Source organism: Podarcis vaucheri (assembly GCF_965113315.1).
Source record: "Podarcis vaucheri genome assembly, chromosome: Z".
NCBI lineage: Eukaryota > Metazoa > Chordata > Lepidosauria > Squamata > Lacertidae > Podarcis > Podarcis vaucheri.
In genome coordinates, this window is record NC_138758.1 from 45362977 (window position 1) to 45383785 (window position 20809).

The 20809-nt window shown below is 43.3% G+C and overlaps 1 protein-coding gene and 1 long non-coding RNA gene across 3 annotated transcripts in view; one reads left to right on the plus strand and one right to left on the minus strand.

The window, feature by feature from the left end:
* ASTN2 (astrotactin 2) overlaps positions 1 to 20809 on the minus strand; it is a 672988-nt gene that overhangs the window by 427193 nt on the left and 224986 nt on the right. For both annotated transcript variants that reach the window (XM_082208795.1, XM_082208796.1), the window contains exon 3: positions 19982 to 20360. In XM_082208795.1, coding sequence (XP_082064921.1) covers positions 19982 to 20360 — 379 coding nt within the window. The remainder of the gene's footprint in view (positions 1 to 19981; positions 20361 to 20809) is intronic.
* The window catches only part of LOC309524411, a 409164-nt gene that overhangs the window by 286365 nt on the left and 101990 nt on the right, over positions 1 to 20809 (plus strand). The gene's annotated exons all lie outside the window — the stretch shown is intronic.

The following is a 20809-nucleotide window of genomic DNA, read 5'->3' on the forward strand; positions in this document are numbered from 1 at the left end:
GTTTATTGTACAAAATACATGACCATCTGCCTATTGGACACAGCTGTGGGTGGGAGGAGTACAGAGAACACTCTCTCCAGCAAACTGGGCTCGCTTGTCACACATTCACAAACTCTCAAACTTACACCAAGCAGGATATCATGGTTGCTACTTCTATCAAAGATAATAACAATATCACAGTTTATGCCTCTTTCCATTTGCCATCCCATGCAAATTTATTTTCCTTACAATTAACAGGCTGCTGTTGAATAAAGGTAAAGGTAAAGGACCCCTGACAGTTAAGTCCAGTCATGAACAACTCCGGGGTTGCGGTACTCATCTCGCTTTACTGGCTGAGGGAGCGGGCGTACAGCTTCCGGGTCATGTGGCCAGCATGACTAAGCCGCTTCTGGCAAAAGCAGAGCAGTGCACGGAAATGCCATTTACCTTCCCGCCAGAGCGGTACCTATTTATCTACTTGCACTTTGACGTGCTTTCAAACTGCTAGGTTGGCAGGAGCAGGGACCAAGCAACGGGAGCTCACCCCGTCATGGGGATTCAAACCACCGACCTTCCGATCGGCAAGCCCTAGGCTCAGTGGTTTAGACCACAGCCAAACTAACCCTGCAACATAAAAATGCCACAGGCTCACTCCAGCTCAATCCACTCCTTGTCTCAATGATATTTAGATTCAGAGATGTCACCTTCTGTTTCCAGTCTCCATCTCTCATTCATTGTAGTGCATCCCAGTGCCCTCATTTTAACCATCCTGTACTCAAGGTGGCCTGCTGTATTATATAGCTATCCATAGCCTTCTCCAGCAGAGCAACCCAACATTGGAAGTAAAAAAAAAATCAATTTCTCAAAACAGGGAAATCGAACACAGCACAGCTCTGGAAAACACAGGTTCAGAGGTGGAGGGACAATAAATGTGTTTATTAGGTCTGATTTTATGTAACTAGAAAGGCAGAGAATTTCTTCCACTCAGTGAAAAATCAACTGTGGCATCAAGTAGGCAATACCTCTCCAGCAGAAAATCTCTTCCTTTGGTCACCATCTGACATTCTTTCTCTCAAATACAAAAAGTTTATCCAAAGCAAAATCTGCTTTCACACTTACAAACTGACCCTATGAAGGGTAAGAACCATAGCTCAGTAGAACATAGTTGTTAATAATAATCATAATAATTTATTATTTGTACCCCGCCCATCTGGCTGGGTTTCCCCAGCCACTCTGGGCGGCTTCCAACAAAGATGAAAAATACACTAAAATGTCACATATTAAAAACTTCCCTGAACAGGGCTGCCTTCAGATGTCTTCTGAATGTCAGGTAGTTGTCCATCACCTTGACATCCGATGGGAGGGCATTCCACAGGGCGGGCGCCACCACCGAAAAGGCCCTCTGCCTGGTTCCCTGTAGCTTCGCTTCTCGCAATGAGGGAACCGCCAGAAGGCCCTCGGCGCTGGACCTCAGTGTCCGGGCAGAACGATGGGGGTGGAGACGCTCCTTCAGGTATACTGGACACAGGCCATTTAGGGCTTTCAAGGTCAGCACCAACACTTTGAATTGTGCTCGGAAACGTACTGGGAGCCAGTGTAGGTCTTTCAAGACCGGTGTTATATGATATGCAAAAGGTTTAAGAAAGGTCCAGCTAGGGCTGGGTATGACCTCTCTCTTAAGGTTTGGAGAGCCAATACCAGTCAATGTAGGCATAATTCTGCTAGATGCTTATTTTCTGGAATGTTTCTAAGTATGAAAATACCTGGACACCTTGATCTTCTTCTGAGGCTTTTCTCCAGCTCCCCACTCTGATGAAGGCTTGGGGGTGGTGACTAGGGCCTGAGCCTTTTCAGGTTTGCTTCCCTGGTTGTGGAATGCTCTCCCCAGCAAGCTCTGGCTAGCACCTTCGTTAACATATTTCTGGAACCAGGTAAGACTTATCTTCCCACCCATGCCCCTGGTTTCTGATAGACTATGTTATTTTGCTACTAGTGTGCTGCCACAGCTCCCTGTGGTTGTTCCGTGAGTTTTTCTGCATTTATGGTATGATATATTTATATTTAAGGTATAAATATGTTGTAGATCAGTTGGATACTTTTGGGTAACAAACAACTAACGAGTATGTTCATCATTATCTTTCTGATTCAGTATAAGGTTGCTTCCTATATTCCTATTTAATTCTGCTCCTTATTTAGAACTAAGGAATCTTTGTTTAGATGAGAAGGAGAAACTCAGCGATGGGGCACATGTTTTGCAAGCAATCCCTGGCATCTCCAGACACAGCACGGGTTTTTTGGGGAGTGGGGGGTGGAGGACTTTGCCTGAAAACCTGGAGATCCAATACCGTTTAGACCTGGAGATCCAATACCGTAGACCATACCGATCATACCATTTGGACCTGGAGATCTAATACCATAGACCATACCGATCTAGGTAGATCAATGTTCTGTCTCAGTGGCCCAGTTTGCAACATGATGCTGGGAAAGTTTGAGGGCACAAGGAGAAGGGGACGACAGAGGATGAGATGGCTGGACAGTGTTCTCGAAGCTACCAGCATGAGTTTGACCAAACTGCGGGAGGCAGTGGAAAACAGGAGTGCCTGGCATGCTCTGGTCCAGGGGGTCACGAAGAGTCGGACATGACTAAACGACTAAACAACAACAAAGTAGCTACAGTTTCTACCCAGGTGAGCCTAGAGATTGGCCAACTGAGGAATTCTGTCCCCAAAGATCTACTAGTCACTTACCTGAAGAAATAAAAGAAACTAGTAAGTAAAGCAACCAAAATGCACCTGGGAAAAACAAGACTTGCCACTGTGCAGTGGTATCTGGTTCACTAGGGCAAACAGAGCACTACCGCCATCAACTTCAGCCTTCCCTCTGCCAGTCCACACACCTGCCCACCTTCTTATAACAGATCCAGGGTTAAGCACTGACTATCGGCTTTCTTCCCCTAAGTTTCCATTTCTGCCCTTGGAGAACTGTGGAGAGGGAGGAGGGGAGGGGGGACTAGAATTAGCTAGCTCTGCCTGTCGTTAGCAATAGCTCTACCTGCTGCTGGCCTCCCTGCCTTCTGGCCTAACAGTCCAAATGGGAAGCAGCCATCAGTGCCACTGTGTGTTTGGCAGTGATGCTGGGTGGTATTGATACAAGAAGTCTGGCTAATCAACTTAACTGCTACTGCAAAGGGAAATTTTCCCAGCATCAGAATGGTCAGTGGCCCTGGTGTCTCTCCCTTCTTCCATCTCAATTGTCTTGCTTAAGACGTCTAGAATTAGTTCTCCTTGACACCCCTTTCTATAGCTAACTTTGCTGTTCCTGGTTTTTATCTGAAGGAGACCTGTATCTAACTGGTTCTGCCCCAGGAGTAGAGATGGGAAAGCCTGGGGAAAAAATGGGGGGGGGGATAACCAGTTTCCCCACATTTCCCCCCAAAACCGTTTACCTCTGGAAAAATGGGAAAAGGGAGTTTGATGTAGTTTGAATATTCCATCCCCCCATTTTTCCAGAAAAAAAACAGCTATGGAAGAAAACGGGAAAATGCAGTATTTGTGGGGAATTTGCGGCAGTCATAAATAATCCAGGCATGTTCCCTTGGGGCTGCTACATGGAGTTCTGCCCACAAGACGCCTTTCAAATAGGTTCTGTGAAATCCTCAAGACTAGTTTGTTTATAGAGAAAGAGATAAGGACCATATGATTAACTGCTCTACCCTAAATATGATGAACTGCTGTAAAAATCAAACCATCTGCTTTCAGTGCAAACACTCAGGGCAATTCAAATGAATTCATTTCCACCATTGTTTTAAAGCAGATGGGGATTCTTGTGGGTGGGGAGAGGGATAATTCAACCAAGCAGAAAGGCAAATATACTTGTTGCCTTCCTGTGTCTGGGGACCAAGAAAACTGCATATATTTATAAAATACAGCATTTTCATAAGTTTATTTTTGCTAAACCTCTTTAGACAAATATGAAGAAAACCACCTGAATCTTTGGTCTGGATGTGAGGGGAAAAACCAGTTTCTTGTAGAAAACAAGAGACTGCAAAGTGCCAGCAGATAATTTCATTTTACCTTTGCAGTTGGCCTTGAGGCTAAGTATTGTGTGCCTCAATTTCCCAATCGTCATAGGTATTGCAAGCTATCAGGAATACAAATGGGAACAGCAGGGAGGGGTATCAGCTATGGATGCATTAAAACAGTCACGCTGTCCTCCACACAGCTGGCCAGGATGCCCTCTTTTTGCTGTTCAGGGAGGGTAAATGTCAAAGATCCTCATATTAAAAGAAGGCAACCTTCAGTTAAAGACAAATGAGTTGATTAGAAGGTGCAGTTCTAAGCATCTTTTCACTCAATATCTTCTTTTTAAAAAATCAATATGGACCTCTGCATGGAGAATCTCCAAACCTCTCACCCTTTTCCATCTGTTGCTTCTCACCCTTTCCATACCAGAAAATGTAATTTGGTAAGCATGTGCCCCTGGGATCTGTATTTCCTGAGGGTCAAAACTGGATCTTCATGCACCCCCCCTCTCCTGGCTTAAAAGCAGCTAGAAGGAAGAATTGTTATGAATGCTGCAAGGAGGAAAAAGAAGTCCAGATCAAACCACCCCACCAAAACTGCTATTAGCCTACTGGCAAGAACAATAAGAGGAGGAGAAGATATAAAAGGAATACTGGTGGGAAACAAAGCATTTAAGCTCAAAGCATTTGCAGATGACCTTGTGATAACAACAGAAAACCCGGTGGTGTGCTTACCTAGGGTTTTGGAGATGATTAATGAGTTTGGCCAGGTGGCAGGTTTCAAATTGAATAAAAATAAAACTAAGTTGCTAGTGAAAAATATGACAGAACAAAATAAAAATGAATTACAAAAAGTTACTGAAATGGTAATAATAATAAAAAGGTCAAATATTTGGGAGTTTTTTTGACCCCAAAGAATATTAATTTACATAAGGATAATTACCTAACCATGTGAAAAGAAGTAAAAAGAAAATTTGAGATTTGGGGGAGGTTGAATTTATCTTTCTGGGGAATGAGATCTGTGAGAAAAATGAACGTACTGCCGAGAATGCTATTTCTGTTTCAAGCAAGCCTGGTGATCGGTGGAGCAGGGCCCATCAAGCAATGGCAAAGAGATATTTCAAGGTTTATATGGCAGCGGGGAAACCAAGAATAAAACACAAGCTGTTGACAGATTTTAAAGACGGAGGTGGCTTCTCCCTGGCAGATTTAAAAATATATTATGAATTTGCTTCTGTTCGGGCGACCCACCACGAATTTTTTTGTTCTAACAGACATTTATATTTTCTCCATACTTTTATCAGTGATTTCCTGATTATATGATCATGAAAACATTTATGAAGGGAAATGGTCGACATATAGAGACCTGCTGATAGAAAAAGAAGGGAAAATAAAATTTAAGGATTATGATGAGATAAGAGAATATGTTCACGATTGGCTGCAACATAATCAATTAAATGAGGGTTTCAAAGAAGATAAAAAGAAGGGATTTGGAGATACCATATCTAGATTTCAAAGAGAAATTGTAGATGACAAAACAAACTCTTAAAGAAAATGTATAATTTATTGTTAGAATGGGAGACCAAAGATGAAGAGGTCAAATCTGTAATGATTAAATGGGCACAAGATACAGGACTCAATATACAACTGGAAGATTCGGGAAAACTATGGAAAATTAATTTAAAATTCATTGATTGTATATTGTTAAAAGAGAATTATATGAAAATGATGTATTGATGCATAGAACAAGTTCTAATAAGTGTTGGAAATGTAAAGAAAAGGAAGATATGTTTTTTGATATGTGGTGGAATTGTAAAATAATTAAAAATTATTGGGAAATGATTTATAATGAAATGAAAAAAAAAAATGTTTAAGTTAACTTTTGTTAAGAGGCTTTCTTATTAGGCATTTCATGTGAAGACCTGCCAAAAGATAAGAAGACTTTATTTATATATGCTACAACTGCAGCTAGGATTCTGCTAGCCCAAAGATGGAAAAGTGATGAAATACCTACGAAAGAACAATAGCAAGAAAAACTGATAAGAGTATGCTGAAATGGCAAAGTTAACTGGAAGACTCAAAGATAAGGACAATAGAAACTTTTTTTAAAAAACTGGGAACCTTTTATGTTATATGTAAAGAAACAATGTAAAGAAATGAACTCACTTGCAGGGTTTGACTAAACACAATTAGCAAAATAGTGAAAACAGAAAAATGAGGATAAAATGTTAAGAACAAATTAAAATAATAAACAGGAGAAATGAATGTGTAAGAAACCAGGAAGGGAAGTTAGGGGAAGTCATGGGGATGGGGTAATTGAGAAATCATTTTGTGTTTATATTGTTAAAATTTAATAAAAAATATTTACAAAAAATAATAACTAACTATATATAATATATGTATATATATATGTATATATTATGAGGCGTCCTGTCTCTGCTGGCTCCAGGAACGGATAACATTACAAAATACAAATATATTAGACCTAGAGGGTCATTAAAAAAGATTTGGATGGGATGCATATTTATGGTATGAAAAACTTAAGGTACACAGAGGATTCCTGAACCATGTAATAAGAAAGTCCTCATACACGGTATGGGACAAATATAACAGTTTGTTAGAACCAAAAACGCCATGGTGGATATTGCCACTAGAGGCAATATCTGTAAAGAAATTTAATATGAGAAAAGATTCAGCAATATATAAAGAATTACTTAAAGAAGAATAAAATGAGCTAAAACTGAAAAAAATTGATGACATTAGAGACCTTTTAACAGATTGGTTACAATATCACCAGCTGAATGATGCATTTAAGATGGATAAAAGAAAGGGTTTCACTACTGAAATATCAAGCTTTGAGAGAGAATTGTTATAGAATAAGGTGAAACTACTTTCGAAAAGGGACATGGGTGGCGCTGTGGGTTAAACCACAGAGCCTAGGACTTGCCGATCAGAAGGTCAGCGGTTCGAATCCCCGTGACGGGGTGAGCTCCCTTTGCTCGGTCCCTGCTCCTGCCAACCTAGCAGTTCAAAAGTGCAAGTAGATAAATAGGTACCGCTCTGGCGGGAAGGTAAACGGTGTTTCCGTGCGCTGCTCTGGTTCACCAGAAGCGGCTTAGTCATGCTGGCCACATGACCCGGAAGCTGTACGCCGGCTCCCTTGGCCAATAAAGTGAGATGAGCGCCGCAACCCCAGAGTCGGCCACGACTGGACCTAATGGTCAGGGGCTCCTTTACCTTTACCTTACTTTCGAAAATGTATAAATTGTTGTTAGAATGGGAGGTAAAAGATTAAGTCCGTAATGATTCACCGGGCAAGACATTTTGGATATAATATACAGTTGGCAGCATGGGAAAAATTATGTAAAGATGATCTAACATTTACAGTAAGCTATACACTGAAAGAAAATTATATGAAGAGGATGTATCGTTGGCATCTAACACCCAGTAGGTTAGCGGAAATGTATGGGACTAGTTTGAATGCATGTTGGAAATGTTAGGGAAAAGAGGGCACCTTTTATCATATGTGGTGGAACTGTAAAAAGATTCAGGAATTCTGGGAAATGATATATAATGAAGTATAAAAAATGTTTAAAATAACATTTGTCAAAAGACCAGAAGCCTTTCTTTTAGAAATTTTAGGTGCAGACAGGTCTTGAGAAGACTATTCATGTATGCGACTACAGCTGCAAGGATGCTACTTGCCCAGCGATGGAAAGAGAAAATGCCGACAAAAGCGAACTGGCAGATGAAACTATTAGACTATGCAGAGATGGCAAGACTGACAGGGAAAATCAGAAATCAGGAGGATCAGAACTTCAATAGGGAATGGGACAAATACAAACTGTATTCAAAGGAACACTGCAATGACTTGAGTTCTTTTAACAACTCCTGCAATGTGACAAAGACTTATATACTTTGGAGGACTTTAATGTGGAGAAATTATAATATGCAATTGACTTAGATATACTAAGGGCCAACGGAGGGGAGGAGGCAAGTCCTAAGATTCAGAAGAATCTTGTTTAATGTGTTAAATTTGAGATTTTGTAAAACTAATAAAAAATATTTAGAAAACAACAAGCCTGCTATTAGCCCACTATGTTTCACCACCACCATCATGGCAAATAACAGCTTCAAGGGAAAGAGAACAAATTTCATCTGGAAAGTGACATAGAGAAAATGTCCCAGTTATAACTGTAGCACACTATGCATTTCATCCCAAAGTTGCATCAAAGGGCAATGAAGTCAGGACACATCTGTTTGGGGCCTGTGTTATAGCTCTCAAGGTAATTAGCTTTTATAACGATTTGACGCTGGGAACTTGGCGAGCATTAATCAGCTCACACAACCACAAGGATTGCGAAGGCATAAGCTAAACCCGGGCTATCATGAACAAATGCCATGGAGGGATAATGTCTTTGTTTTAGTTCTGGAGATTTTCTGGAATACTGGATCCAGTTCACATTTAAACGTGAATCTCCCTAATTCACGCTTTCCAAAACAATATGAAAACCAAACCATTGAAAAACACACTTTTCCAAATTTTGTAATGCAGCTCTCCAGCCAAGCAATGAGTTCAAAAATGCATGTACAGTGAAACCTCTTCTTACATCCACCTCTGCTTGCGTCTGTTTCGCCCAACGTCCGTGGCAAATCCGGGAGTAGCTGGCGGGTTTGCCGCCGTTCGTGCATGCGCAGGAGCAGTGATCGCTATTCGTGCATGAGCAGAAGTGGGCAATCGCCACCCAAACCTGTGCACAACAGCGCCTCTCCCAGCGACTCACTTCAACCTCTGGATGGATCTCCAGAAAGGATTATGGTCGCAGGTAGAGGTTCCACTGTATTGTGGTAAAGTGTTGTGTGTAGGGGGCGGGGGAGGGAAATGCATATATTAGTGAAAAAAAACATACAAGCATGCATTATATTAGGGTAACATGTTTTCAAAACATAAATATTAGTAGGCAAAATTAAATACACACTTATGATTATTAGGAGAAATTTGCAAATAATTCTGATGGATTTCCTTGAGAATGTTAAAAACGAATTGGAAGCTAACATGAAAATGTGGAGAGCTGAATTTAAGATTGGAAAAATGGCAAGCCAAGAACTGACAGGTTGCCCATCCCTAGCCCCAGGACAGTACACTCTCAACCAGCTTTCTTGGTGCATGGTCCTCTGCCGTTTTTCTAAGAATGAATATTAGACACAGTGCAGAAAAAGGAAGTTGAGGCTGATGGATACTACCTGGGTATAGAATCTGCAAAAAAAAAGAAAAGAAAAGAAAAAAGAGTGGATGCTAAGAGTTAATGAGTTTTCTTATTTCTCTGCTTTTTTAAAGGAGAGATAAAGACATGAAATGAGGGCAGCAGCAACTATACTGGTAAACCCCAATGGGAGGGAGCTTCACACCAGCAACACAGCAAAGATAAGGAAATCGCTCATTGCTGCTCCTTTGAGAGAACTGAGGCTGCCTACAGTGGAGTGTGAACAGAGAAAAGGAGGAACAGGAGAAAGAATAAGCAATCTGGCAACCGAAAGAGATATCTAGGACCAAGAGATTTCTATTAGAGAGATCTCAAGTGGTTGGGGAGAAAGTAGTCTGACAGAAATCTGTACTTCTGGCATCACTGGAAATACATACAAATTGCTCTCTACCCCCCAGTTCATTATTACCATGTCTGAGACTGAATGGGAAATAAAACAACAGTTAACTTAAGATGATGCACTGCCATAGGACGGCTTCCGGGGTGAATGGAGGAATGTCGCAGAACATTTGTGTTCCCAACATTTCCATTTTTTCCTCACCAGGCTTTGGAAGGGCAGACGGTGAATAAAAATACAAAGCAGCTTTGATTTTGTCTCTGCATTCCCACACCACTCTTCTCCATCTCAGTGTTTTGTTTTTAATCCTTTTCTGAATTCCTCCACCGAAAGATTGTCCCATGCTGCATTTTCCTCTCTGCATGGATTTTTGTCCGTGTTCTACGCAAGGTCACCATGTCAGTCTTTGATGTGATCAGAACTTTCCTTCGGTTTCTTTTGCCTCCTTATCTGTCTCTCCACTCCCTCCCTCTCTCCATGATCTCACCCCCTGCCTCATGGTAATAGTGCAAGAGGAGGTGGGAGGGGGCGATAAAATAGCATCTGATCTTTACCTTGCTTCTTATCTAGCTGTTGCACAGCCTGGTATCAGGTCAAAGCATGAAACTCCATTAACTTTCTCGCTATGACATGCTTGTCATCAGATGATACAACACATTTATTTATCTGGATGTATTTGTGCTAGCTTACAGCTCCAGCGCAGGACAAACAGAGAGCTCGATCTACAACACATCTGTCTCTCGTTAACTTTCTGCACAACACAAACACAAAAACACACACACAGCCTTCTCATCACCCTTAGTTTATTAATTATGAATTTATTTTACCAAACTGCCCAAGTGAGAAAACGTGGCCATTCTAGAAAGCTGTAGATGAACAACCCAAACACTTATTTTCAAAGCCACTTAAAAACATACAACCAAGTCAGAGAACCCTCAGGATCCTTTCCATCTCTACAATCTGTGATTCTGCATTTCAGTCATTCTATCAAACAGGCTGGATTAGATCAAATCACCACATTTGATTGCATAGTGTGTATTTCACTTCAGTTGTATGTTTATACTGTATATGGATATAACATGAAAGGTAGTTCATTTGGATATATTAAATAGAGCTTTTGTGAGTGCAGCGCCAATATTTTGGGCTCCAACTCTGATTTATGGGGTGTTTACTAGGTATGCTTTCACTTCTTCAGGTGCAGGAACCATCCTTAAATCTATCCTGTGTAATTTCAGACTGAAGGTGCCCACCTTTCTTTATCTATTTCTCTCTGGGTGATTATACACCAACCGAATAATGGTTTTATACCAGTTTGAACAGTAATGCCTTCTACAAAAGTTCCCAGGAACTGTAGCTTGATGGGATTCTCATAAATATCTGTTGGGAGATCCCTAGCTCCCAGCTCCCAAAAATAATTACCAATCTCTGTCTTTGTCTCTATCTCTCAGACATGTACACACACGTGTGTGCACAAAACAGAAGAACAAAAATAAAATGACAGTAGTGCCACCAGTGCATGGCCCACCCTTTGATAAGCATGCAGTCCAGTTGGGTGTTGTAGCATTGAAGACCATTACTGTGGGCAGATTGAATTGTTCACATAGGGAGCATGGCAATTTTCTGTCTGAATCAAAATGCATAACATGCCTCCTGCAGAAAAAAGAGGGAAAGCATAGCCTACAAAGAACATAGGAAGGATCCAAGGAGCTTGATGATGCAGTTCTTGAAAACAAGAGAGCTACTACAGTTGTACCTCTGCTCCTGAATACCTTGGGAGTCGAACGTTCCAGCTCCCAAACAATCGAAAACCAGAGGTGAGTGTTCCAGTTGTCAAACTTCTTTTGGAAGCTGAATGTCCGGCGCATCTTCCGCTATTGTTTCCGCCTCACCTGCGCAATCAGGAACCAATTGGAAGCCGCACCTTGGTTTCTGAACTTTATGGATGTCGAACGGACTTCCGGAACGGATTTTGTTTTTTGTTTTGTTTTTTGTGTGTGTGTGTTTTTCCCCCGGAACCGATTTTGTTCGACTTCCGAGGTATGTCTGTATAGCTTTTGGGAGCAAATATATGATTCAAGACATCACACAGTCACTGTGCTGCATGCATCCCTGCATCTCTGCTTCCTCTCTCTCCTCTATTTCAACATTCACCTGAAAACTTGTCTCCCAAATGAATTATGTCTGCAACAGGTTCAAATGAAGAAGGGGAAGAGGTCAGTGAAGTTGCAGAGGATGACAGAAATCAGCTTGACTCACCATCCATGGCAATTAGCAAGTGACACCCTACAGAGGTTTTAGTGACAGCTCTGCTGGTGAAGCTGTTTGAGGTTTGGTGACAAAACCCTGAAGTATTATTGTGATACTATACTGAGAGATTTCCCCTGGGAGCCAAAAGTTACCGTCTAGAGAGTAGGGATGACACCTCATCCTGCCTGGGGATGCAACAAGCTGTCTCCAAAACACAACAGCACCTACCATATCCATCAAGTGATGCAGTTGTGTTTCATGCTGAGCATCGCTCAGCCCCTCCTTTCTCCCTGTCTCAACATTTCTAGAGGAGCAGGAAGAGGGAGACAATTGGTGTATTACTACCATCACTGTTTTGGTTAGATTAAAGGTAAAAGGTAAAGGTACCCCGTACGGGCCAGTCGTGTCCGACTCTAGGGTTGTGCACCCATCTCACTTAAGAGGCCGAGGGCCAGCGCTGTCCGCAGACACTTCCGGGTCACGTGGCCAGCGTGACAAGCTGCATCTGGTGAGCCAGTGCAGCACACGGAAACGCCGTTTACCTTCCCGCTAGTAAGCGATCCCTATTTATCTACTTGCACCTGGGGGGTGCTTTCGAACTGCTAGGTTGGCAGGCGATGGGACCGAGCAATGGGAACGCACCCCGCCGCGGGGATTCGAACCGCCGACCATGCGATCGGCAAGTCCTAGGCGCTGAGGTTTTACCCACAGCGCCACCTGCATCCCTTTGGTTAGATTACCTTTGGCTTTTTAGATCTTCTGTAGATGGAGAGAAGGAAAGTGATACAATGTGAATATGCTTTATTGCCAATTCCTGAAACGTTAACAGAATGATATTCTGCCCTAAATCTTGTTTGGGGTTTCTTTTCTGAACTGTATTGAAATTTCAGTAATTTCTGTCTTTTGCAGACTTAAGGGTAAAGGTAAAGGACCCCTGACAGATAAGTACAGTCGCAGACGACTCTGGGCTTGTGGTGCCCATCTCACTTTACAGACCAAGGAAGCCGGCGTTTGTCCACAGACAGTTTTTTCAGGTCATGTGGCCAGCAGGACTAAGCTGCTTCTGGCAAAACCAGAGCAGCGCACAGAAACGCCGTTTACCTTCCCACCAGAGTGGTACCTATTTATCTACTTGCACTTTGAGGTGCTTTCAAACTGCTAAGTTGGCAGGAGCTGGGACCGAGCAATGGGAGCACACCCCACCACGGGTATTAAACCACCGACCTTCTGATCGGCAAGCCCAAGAGGCTCAGTGGTTTAGACCACAGCGCCACCCACATCCCTGCAGACTTATACCGTTCTAAATAATTTACACAAAGAAAATCAAGAGAAGAGGTAGAAACAGGCAAGAGGCAGGAAGAGGAAAATGAGCAGAATCCAGTATACCTATTTCTGAAAACCTGAAGAGGAAACTGCAACAGCTTTCACAGAAGCAGGACACCAAGATTTTCAAGAAAGAGTTTCTGCTCAGCACCCTTCCTGCAAGTATTATCATTACCCTTTGTTGAGGGTGGTGGGAGGAGCCACGACCTTCCTCTCCAGCCTGGAGCAAGAAGAAGCCCAGGATCCTACAGTTTTGCAGCACTTTGAGGGGAAAGCTGGACTGGTGAAGAAGACTCACCCAAATGGTCCCCCTGAAACTTTCCTTCTGCATACACTCCAACACTTCTCTGATGAAAATAGGGACATCTTATTCCATAATAATAATAATTTTATTATTTATACTTTGCCCACTTAGGCGGCTTCCAACATATATAAAAACATAATGAAACATTAAACATTTAAAAACTTCCCTATGCAGGGCTATCTTCAGATGTCTTCTAAAGGTTGTAAAGTTATTCATCTCCTTCGCTTGGGGCTTGCCTAACTCCATACCCCCCAACATTTATCTGACAAAAATAGGGACATCCTAAGGAAAGGCGGTGCATTCTGGGATCAAATCAGAAACCGGGCAGGCTTCTGTAAATCTGGGACTGTCCCTGGAAAATAGGAACACTTGGAGAGATTGCTTTTGAGGCTGTCAGCATTCTTTGGCAATGAAAAATCTACCCTGGTAAGAATACCCCATCTTCTATGAATGATATTTAAGCCTGGCTGCTGAGGCTCCTATCCCTCATGGATCACTGCCTTGCCGTGGTGAAGGGGCTTGAATAACTCAGAGAAGCTATGAGCTATGCCATGCAGGGCCACCCAAGATGGACAGGTTATAGTGGAGAGTTTTGACTAAACATGATCCACCTGGAGCAGGAACCGGCAAGCCACTCCATTGCTTTTGAATTATGGTGCTGAAGGAGACTCTTGAGAGTCCCATGGACTGCAAGAAGATCAGATATACTCTGATTTCTCTTCAGATAGTATAAATCTTTTGCCTTTTACAAACCTATTCATTCTTATGGATATCAGCCCTGAGTGCTCACCGGAAGGGCAGATCCTGAAGCTGAGGCTCCAATACTTTGGTCACCTCATGAGAAGAGAAGACTCCCTGGAAAAGACCCTGATTTTGGGAAAGACGAGTTGGTTGGACAGTGTTCTCGAAGCTATCGGAATGAGTTTGACGAAACTACGGGAGGCAGTGGAAGACAGGAGTACCTGGCATGCTCTGGTCCATGGGGTCACAAAGAGTCGGACACGACTAAACAACAACAGCTGAGGCACCTTTAAGTACAGTAGAACCAGCAGTGGAACCAGTACAGTGGAACTTTATTTATTGTCTGTTAACATTGTTTTTGCTCTGCACATAAGTCTAAGTTACTTCTTTTTCAAAGCTGAATTAATTCTTTTTTTTGTCCTACTTGAATTTATTAATATGTTTCATAAAACAATTTCTTCAACACACTCAATTTAATAAGTGGGTGCTTGTTGAAAGCTGCTTTGGGCACAGCTCACTGTGGAAAAGTGGCATATAAATAAACAAAACCAATCAACCAGTCAATCAAATTCTCACCCCCTTCCTTTCTAGAGCCAAGCAGAAGAGGAAAGCTAAGTTGACTGTTTTGGCAGTACACCTACTACTTGACCCACCGCTTTTTCCTCTGGCCTTGAAAAAGTAAGGTGAGCTCCCATGCTACCAAAATGGGCTCCTACCACCACCACCACCACCCCAGCGCAAAAGCTTTAAATCAAAAGCAGGGAGTGGGAGTAAACTCCACTGAACACAACAGGATTCACCTTTGAATGAACATGCAGACTGATATTGCAGCCTAAATTTTGACTTGGCTATAAAGGTCAGCTAAAATAAACGGCTCCTTGTATTTAAAGGCGTATCTAACTTTGGTGTCGACACACACCATTACTACTTAAACAGGACGGGCACATACGCTCAATATTCTGACCCCCCCCCCCAATATCTCACTGGAGTGTGGCACTGAGAATACATGTCTGCTTCTCTTGGCGAAGCATCACGATTCCTTTTATCAGTAGTGCAGAGGGTTCAGGGGATGAATGCAGATAGAAGACAAGACCATCCCTGGGGAATTGTTCCACATTGAAGCAGCTTGTTGCTTTCTTGACTGTTTCTCTCCCAGCTACCTCTATCGTTTTGTTTTATTCATACAGATTTCTTTTTTTTACCTTGGTTCTCAGCCATGCATGACCCCAACACTGCTTACACGATGAGATATATCAACACGGTCTCCCTGGCAGACCTAAAAGCACAGCAGGAAGCATTGGAGAGGAGACCCACCCAAGCCCCGATCCATGGCAGGGTGTTTAAAGATTAAAGCTAATGCTTTGTAAGGGGGTGGGGACAGAGAGAGAGAGAACATAGAATAAAATTGCTCCCTGCTACCGTGCACTCGCTTACTAGTTAAAATTTTAATGCCTTGTTTTTGTTTCTTCAGAGGAATTTTATTGCTCTGTTGCAGGTTAACAATATTAAATGCTTTTCTAATGACATTTCAATAAGCAGAGATGGGTGTTGCTGCTTTCAAGAGACAACAACTAAAAATGCAGGCAATCAAATGTGCATTAGCCAAAACACTCTGGGGAAAGCATTTTCTGTTTGGCGCAAGGAAGAAAAACACATATTCTTATCACTTGTGTGAGCCTTCCTCTAAACACAATGCACAGAGCGTGGGCATGTAGAAGACGCACGGAATAAAAGGGTCAGGAGGTCAAGCCAGCCTGGGCCAGCTCCCCAGATCCTGCTCTCCAAACAGCAAGAGCTAATAGTCATTTTCTGCCAGAATGAATTTCACTTCAGGTTAAGAGGAGGGGAGCAGTTGATGAGAAGGGTACTATGTAAGCTCCTCTTTGGTTTCTGAATGCCATGTAACTCAACTGTTCTTAAATGACTAGCATATGGTGAAATCTGATCAAAAGGAAGGTGGAGGGGAGGCAGAGACCCCACTCAAGTTGATGGGGCCCATTGGAAAGTTAACCAGGGGGTCCATTGGAACGTGCAGGCTCATGGTGCTTTGGTAATACAGCACCCCAGGATTTCACACAAGATCGGAGCCTTGAATAGGCAAGATTGCATGCAGCTGTGAGCACCAGGCAGTGACATGTGGGTAACAGGTGTTTAAGCTCATTGATTGGTTTCAGGGGTTCTAGGTTTGGCAATGAGTTGGCAAGAGCACCAGGTCTAGTGGTGGAAGATGCATTGGGCTGAATACTTAGTAGGGAGCAGAGGGGAAAGGGGCCCCCTGCCTTCTCCCATCAAGAGATTCCCTTGGAGGGTGACACTTCCTCTCCAGAAGCCCAAATCAGGGGCTGATAGACCCCAGTTGACAGACTACCAGTGTCTGAACAGCAGAAGAAGTTTACGTTGAGGGTGACCCCCAACATCTGTCAACCCCCTTTTCTGTGAAAAGACAGAATATTAACCAGCAGGCAGTCTGGTTGATCAAGGGATGCAAGCCCAATGCCTATGCCAAACCTATGCATCTGTACTCAGTAAAGCCTAATTGCAATTCATTCACTTGTCTCATGATCTTTGCTCACCGCCTGTACCCCCTCCCACAGCTTCACTACACCTGGGTCCGCAGTGCTTCTTGCTTGCTTAGATAGAGAGGGGTGTGTGACTGTAGAAACTAGCCTACTGTATGAAGGTAAGATATGCATATGTTGCTCCACCAGCGTTTGCCTCTGGCCCTACTCATGACTGACATATGGCCCTCGGAAGGCTCCAAGATGAGAGTGCAGTCTTCAGACTGAAGAAGGTTCTCCACCCCTAGACCATACTGTTGGAACCAGCAGTAAGAAAGGCAAGGAGATTCCCTTTTTAAGAAAACTTAGTGAAGAGATGGAAATGATCGACATGCTTGAGCAGGGCTTTTTTCCCCAGTCAGAACTTGCTTGAACTCTATTCTAGCATTTCTCATTGCCATTCTAAGAGAACAAGGGAGGTGTTCATAGTGAGTTCTGGCATCTCTTTTTCTAGAAAAATAGCACTGTGCTTGAGTGTCTATAGAGAAGTCTATGGAAAACTGGGTTGGACTCGAAGCTTCCATCCTCCTTAGCCAGCATGGCCTAGGGTCAAGGATGGTGAGAGTTAGAGACGAACAACACCAATAACACCCAAAGGGCACCAGGTTGGGGAGACTGGTCTAGAAATCAGACGCTTGCTCTGAAATATGTGATTATGTTAATAATTGTGGAGGACTTCTCCTACCTTCGATCACTGCTGTGAAGCACACGTTAGCTTTAGTGGAAGGCCTGCAGAGATCATATTTTAAGGGATACAAGCAAGAAATCAGATTTCTGCAGAGGTTTAATCCACTCCATAGGTTTTTAATATAGTGAGTATCCTTCTACCATTAAAAAAGGGGAAACAATAAATTCAAGGCTGCAGGGGATTTTAATTATTTTGCTGACGTGGTTCTCACACTGAGGCTGGCTTCCTACTTGCAGCGCAGGTGGCTGCATAAGCAGGTAGAAGCAGAGGTGGGGGCAAGATGTGGAGGTAGAAAAGGCATAAAGAGAGGGGGGAAATGTTTCTACTCAACTCTTCAGCACTGCACGTCCTCTCTGCAGTTCCATCATGCCTCAAGCATGTGCACCATGAACTGTGTATCCATTGTGTTTTAAAACATAATCTTATTTTAATGAGAATTTTTTAAATGTAAAATAAGGTTTTTGTTTTGTTGTGTGTGGTTTAAAGTAATTATACTTGGATTTGTAATTTGCACTGTACATTTAATTCACACAGCAATTAAACACATTACTTGTTCAAATGCAAAAATGAAATCAAACATATCACAAGTATTTTACAGATGAACAGATGCTGGCTTGCTTAAGGCTGCATGGTGAAATGTAATGGATGATATGAGGTTCTGAGAGCTCCACTCTTGTCTTACACAGAATCACTCTTGGTCTTTCAGTATCCCTTTCTTAAAAAGGGGGATAAAAGCAGCCACTCGCAAAAGGTACTCAGCACAACAACAATTGTGAAGAACTCTGGAAATTAAGAAGGGATATAAAAGTTGTGTTGCTACCCACTTTTATTCATTTATTTAAAGCATTTATATCCTGTTCTTTAGCAGGCTCCCAGAGTAGCTTACAAAACCAGTTACCCACTGTCCTCAGGTTTACAAACTAAAACATGAGGGGGGGGGGGAGATGAGAAGGGAGGGAGGAAAAAGAAAGCTTATTGTTATAGGGTTGTATCCAATGCAGCACTAAGTTAAAGTTACATAGCGGCATAATTGTTCCACTGACAAAATGTTTTCCACTTATGAAACATTGTGCAAGAGAATACACAAGCAAGTTGCTGGTATCTTTGTTGCACAATAGATTGTGCAATCTGCTGCACAACAAGGTTTTGCTAGCTGGATTCTTGATGCACAATACTGAAATTCACCCACCCGCTAGTTCAAGAGTCCTTGTGCTATCAAACGAAGAATGCAGTCCTCTTAGATAGACATATGTGGACAGATGTATATATGTCTATCTAAGAGGACAACTGCTCTCCAAGTGTGTGTGTGTGTGTGTGTGTGTGTGTGTGAGAGAGAGAGAGAGAGAGAGAGAGAGAGAGAGAGAGAGAATGACTCTCCCCTCTTTCTGTAGCTCCAGATCCATGAGCATAACAGATGACAATGGACAATGTCAGGGCCAAAAGGACAGAGTCACTGCTTCTGCTCACGTACTTCAGGTGAGATGAAACACCTCTCTCTGTCCAAGACCTCAAGACAGCCACTGTGAGTCAGACAATCCCATAATAGATTGGCAAATAGCCTAAGCTAGTATAAGAACACTTCCTATGCTCCTACGGCTCTTTCCAGTTCCATTTGCTGCTCTATTGTTTTATCTTTTGCATACCCAATGGAAAATTTCGGTTTGTAATACGTCATGTTATTTAAGTGTGGCCTTTATCCAGTGACAAAGTGGGTGGTGGGAACAATGTGCATTTAAATAAGAGCACAAGCCAGGAATCATTTATCAGCATGGGACCCTCAGGAATGAAAGAAAGGCTATGGAGGCTTAGCAGAATACCTTTCACAATCCACCTGAGCATTCAGTCATGAATTTAGAAATATGACCCATCTCCCTTACTGCCTTTCTATGCTATTACAAAAGATGACAATTCCCTCCTTCAAGGAGTGCTTTGAAGATTAAAAGCTCCAGGTGAGGGGCCTGCAAAGTATTACACTGAAAGATGCTGTACTTCATTTGCTCCCAGAAAGTTTCCATCCAGCAAAAAGGATATGCAAACTTCTCAGGTGACAAGTCCTCCTATCTTATCTAATATCCACCACACAAGAAGTACTAGGCTGCAACGTGTCTTATGGCAAGTCCCTACAGAGATGCACTGCACACAACCCCCAGGTTCCTCAATGGAAGGCAATGATTAACTTACTGTGTGTGTGTGTGTGTGTACACGCACGCATGCGCATGCAGACGAATTGATTAATGTTTTTATCATTCAAAGCACCTGTCAGCAGCATCACAAGGCAGTATGCCTGTGACCTGTATTTGCATGCAAGCAAACTGCTCCTAGAAACTCAACACTCATTTGAAGTGCAGCAGCCCCTTGTGCTTACACATCGCAGCTCTGGGCAAGGGAAGAACAAACACCTAGCATGGCTGCTGCCCTTCTCATCCATCACTTTTTAATGACCCCTTCAGCACATTCCAAAGATGGCTGCCTCTGGCAAAGGGAAAGCGTGGGGGAGAGGGGGAATGGAAGAAACAAACCTTTCTTTTCATAGTCAGGCTTCTCCCCGCTCCTGCCCAAGCTGTCCAGCGGCTGCATCATCTGGCTCGCAAACTCGTCCTCCTGGCAGCCATGCTCAGGCCGCAGGGGGTTCTCCTCCTCCTCGTAGTCGTAGTCGTCCAGGATGGGGGTCTCGCGGATGGGCATGCCAATGACCGAGGTGTGGGCTTGCAAGCGTGAGTTCCGGAAGCTGTCCCTTCCCTGCGAGCCCAGCAGCACCGAAGGGATGTAATGGATCTCATGGGTGGCCTCCGTGCTGGCGCTCTTCTGCGGGATCCTGCGCTGCTTGTACCAACGGCGCTGGGCATACAAGGCAACGGTGAACACCAGCAGCAGCAACAGGAGAGCAATCAGGCCTCCCTAAATGGAGAGAGAGAGAAAAACTCCGTAGCTGTTCAACACCCTCACTCTCCAACACCATTTAAACCCAAATTTTAAAAATCAGTCTTATTAAGAAAACATTATTTTTCCAGTGTCTAAATTGCTAGGTGCTATACAGAAATTCCTTCAGGCAGACATGGTACACGGGACGCGGGTGGCGCTAGGGACGCGGGTGGCGCTAGGGACGCGGGTGGCGCTGTGGGCTAAAGCCTCAGCGCCTAGGGCTTGCCGATCGAAAGGTCGGCGGTTCGAATCCCCGCGGCGGGGTGCGCTCCCGCTGCTCGGTCCCAGCGCCTGCCCACCTAGCAGTTCGAAAGCACCCCCGGGGGCAAGTAGATAAATAGGTACCGCTTACCAGCGGGAAGGTAAACGGCGTTCCGTGTGCGGCTCTGGCTCGCCAGAGCAGCGTTGTCACGCTGGCCACGTGA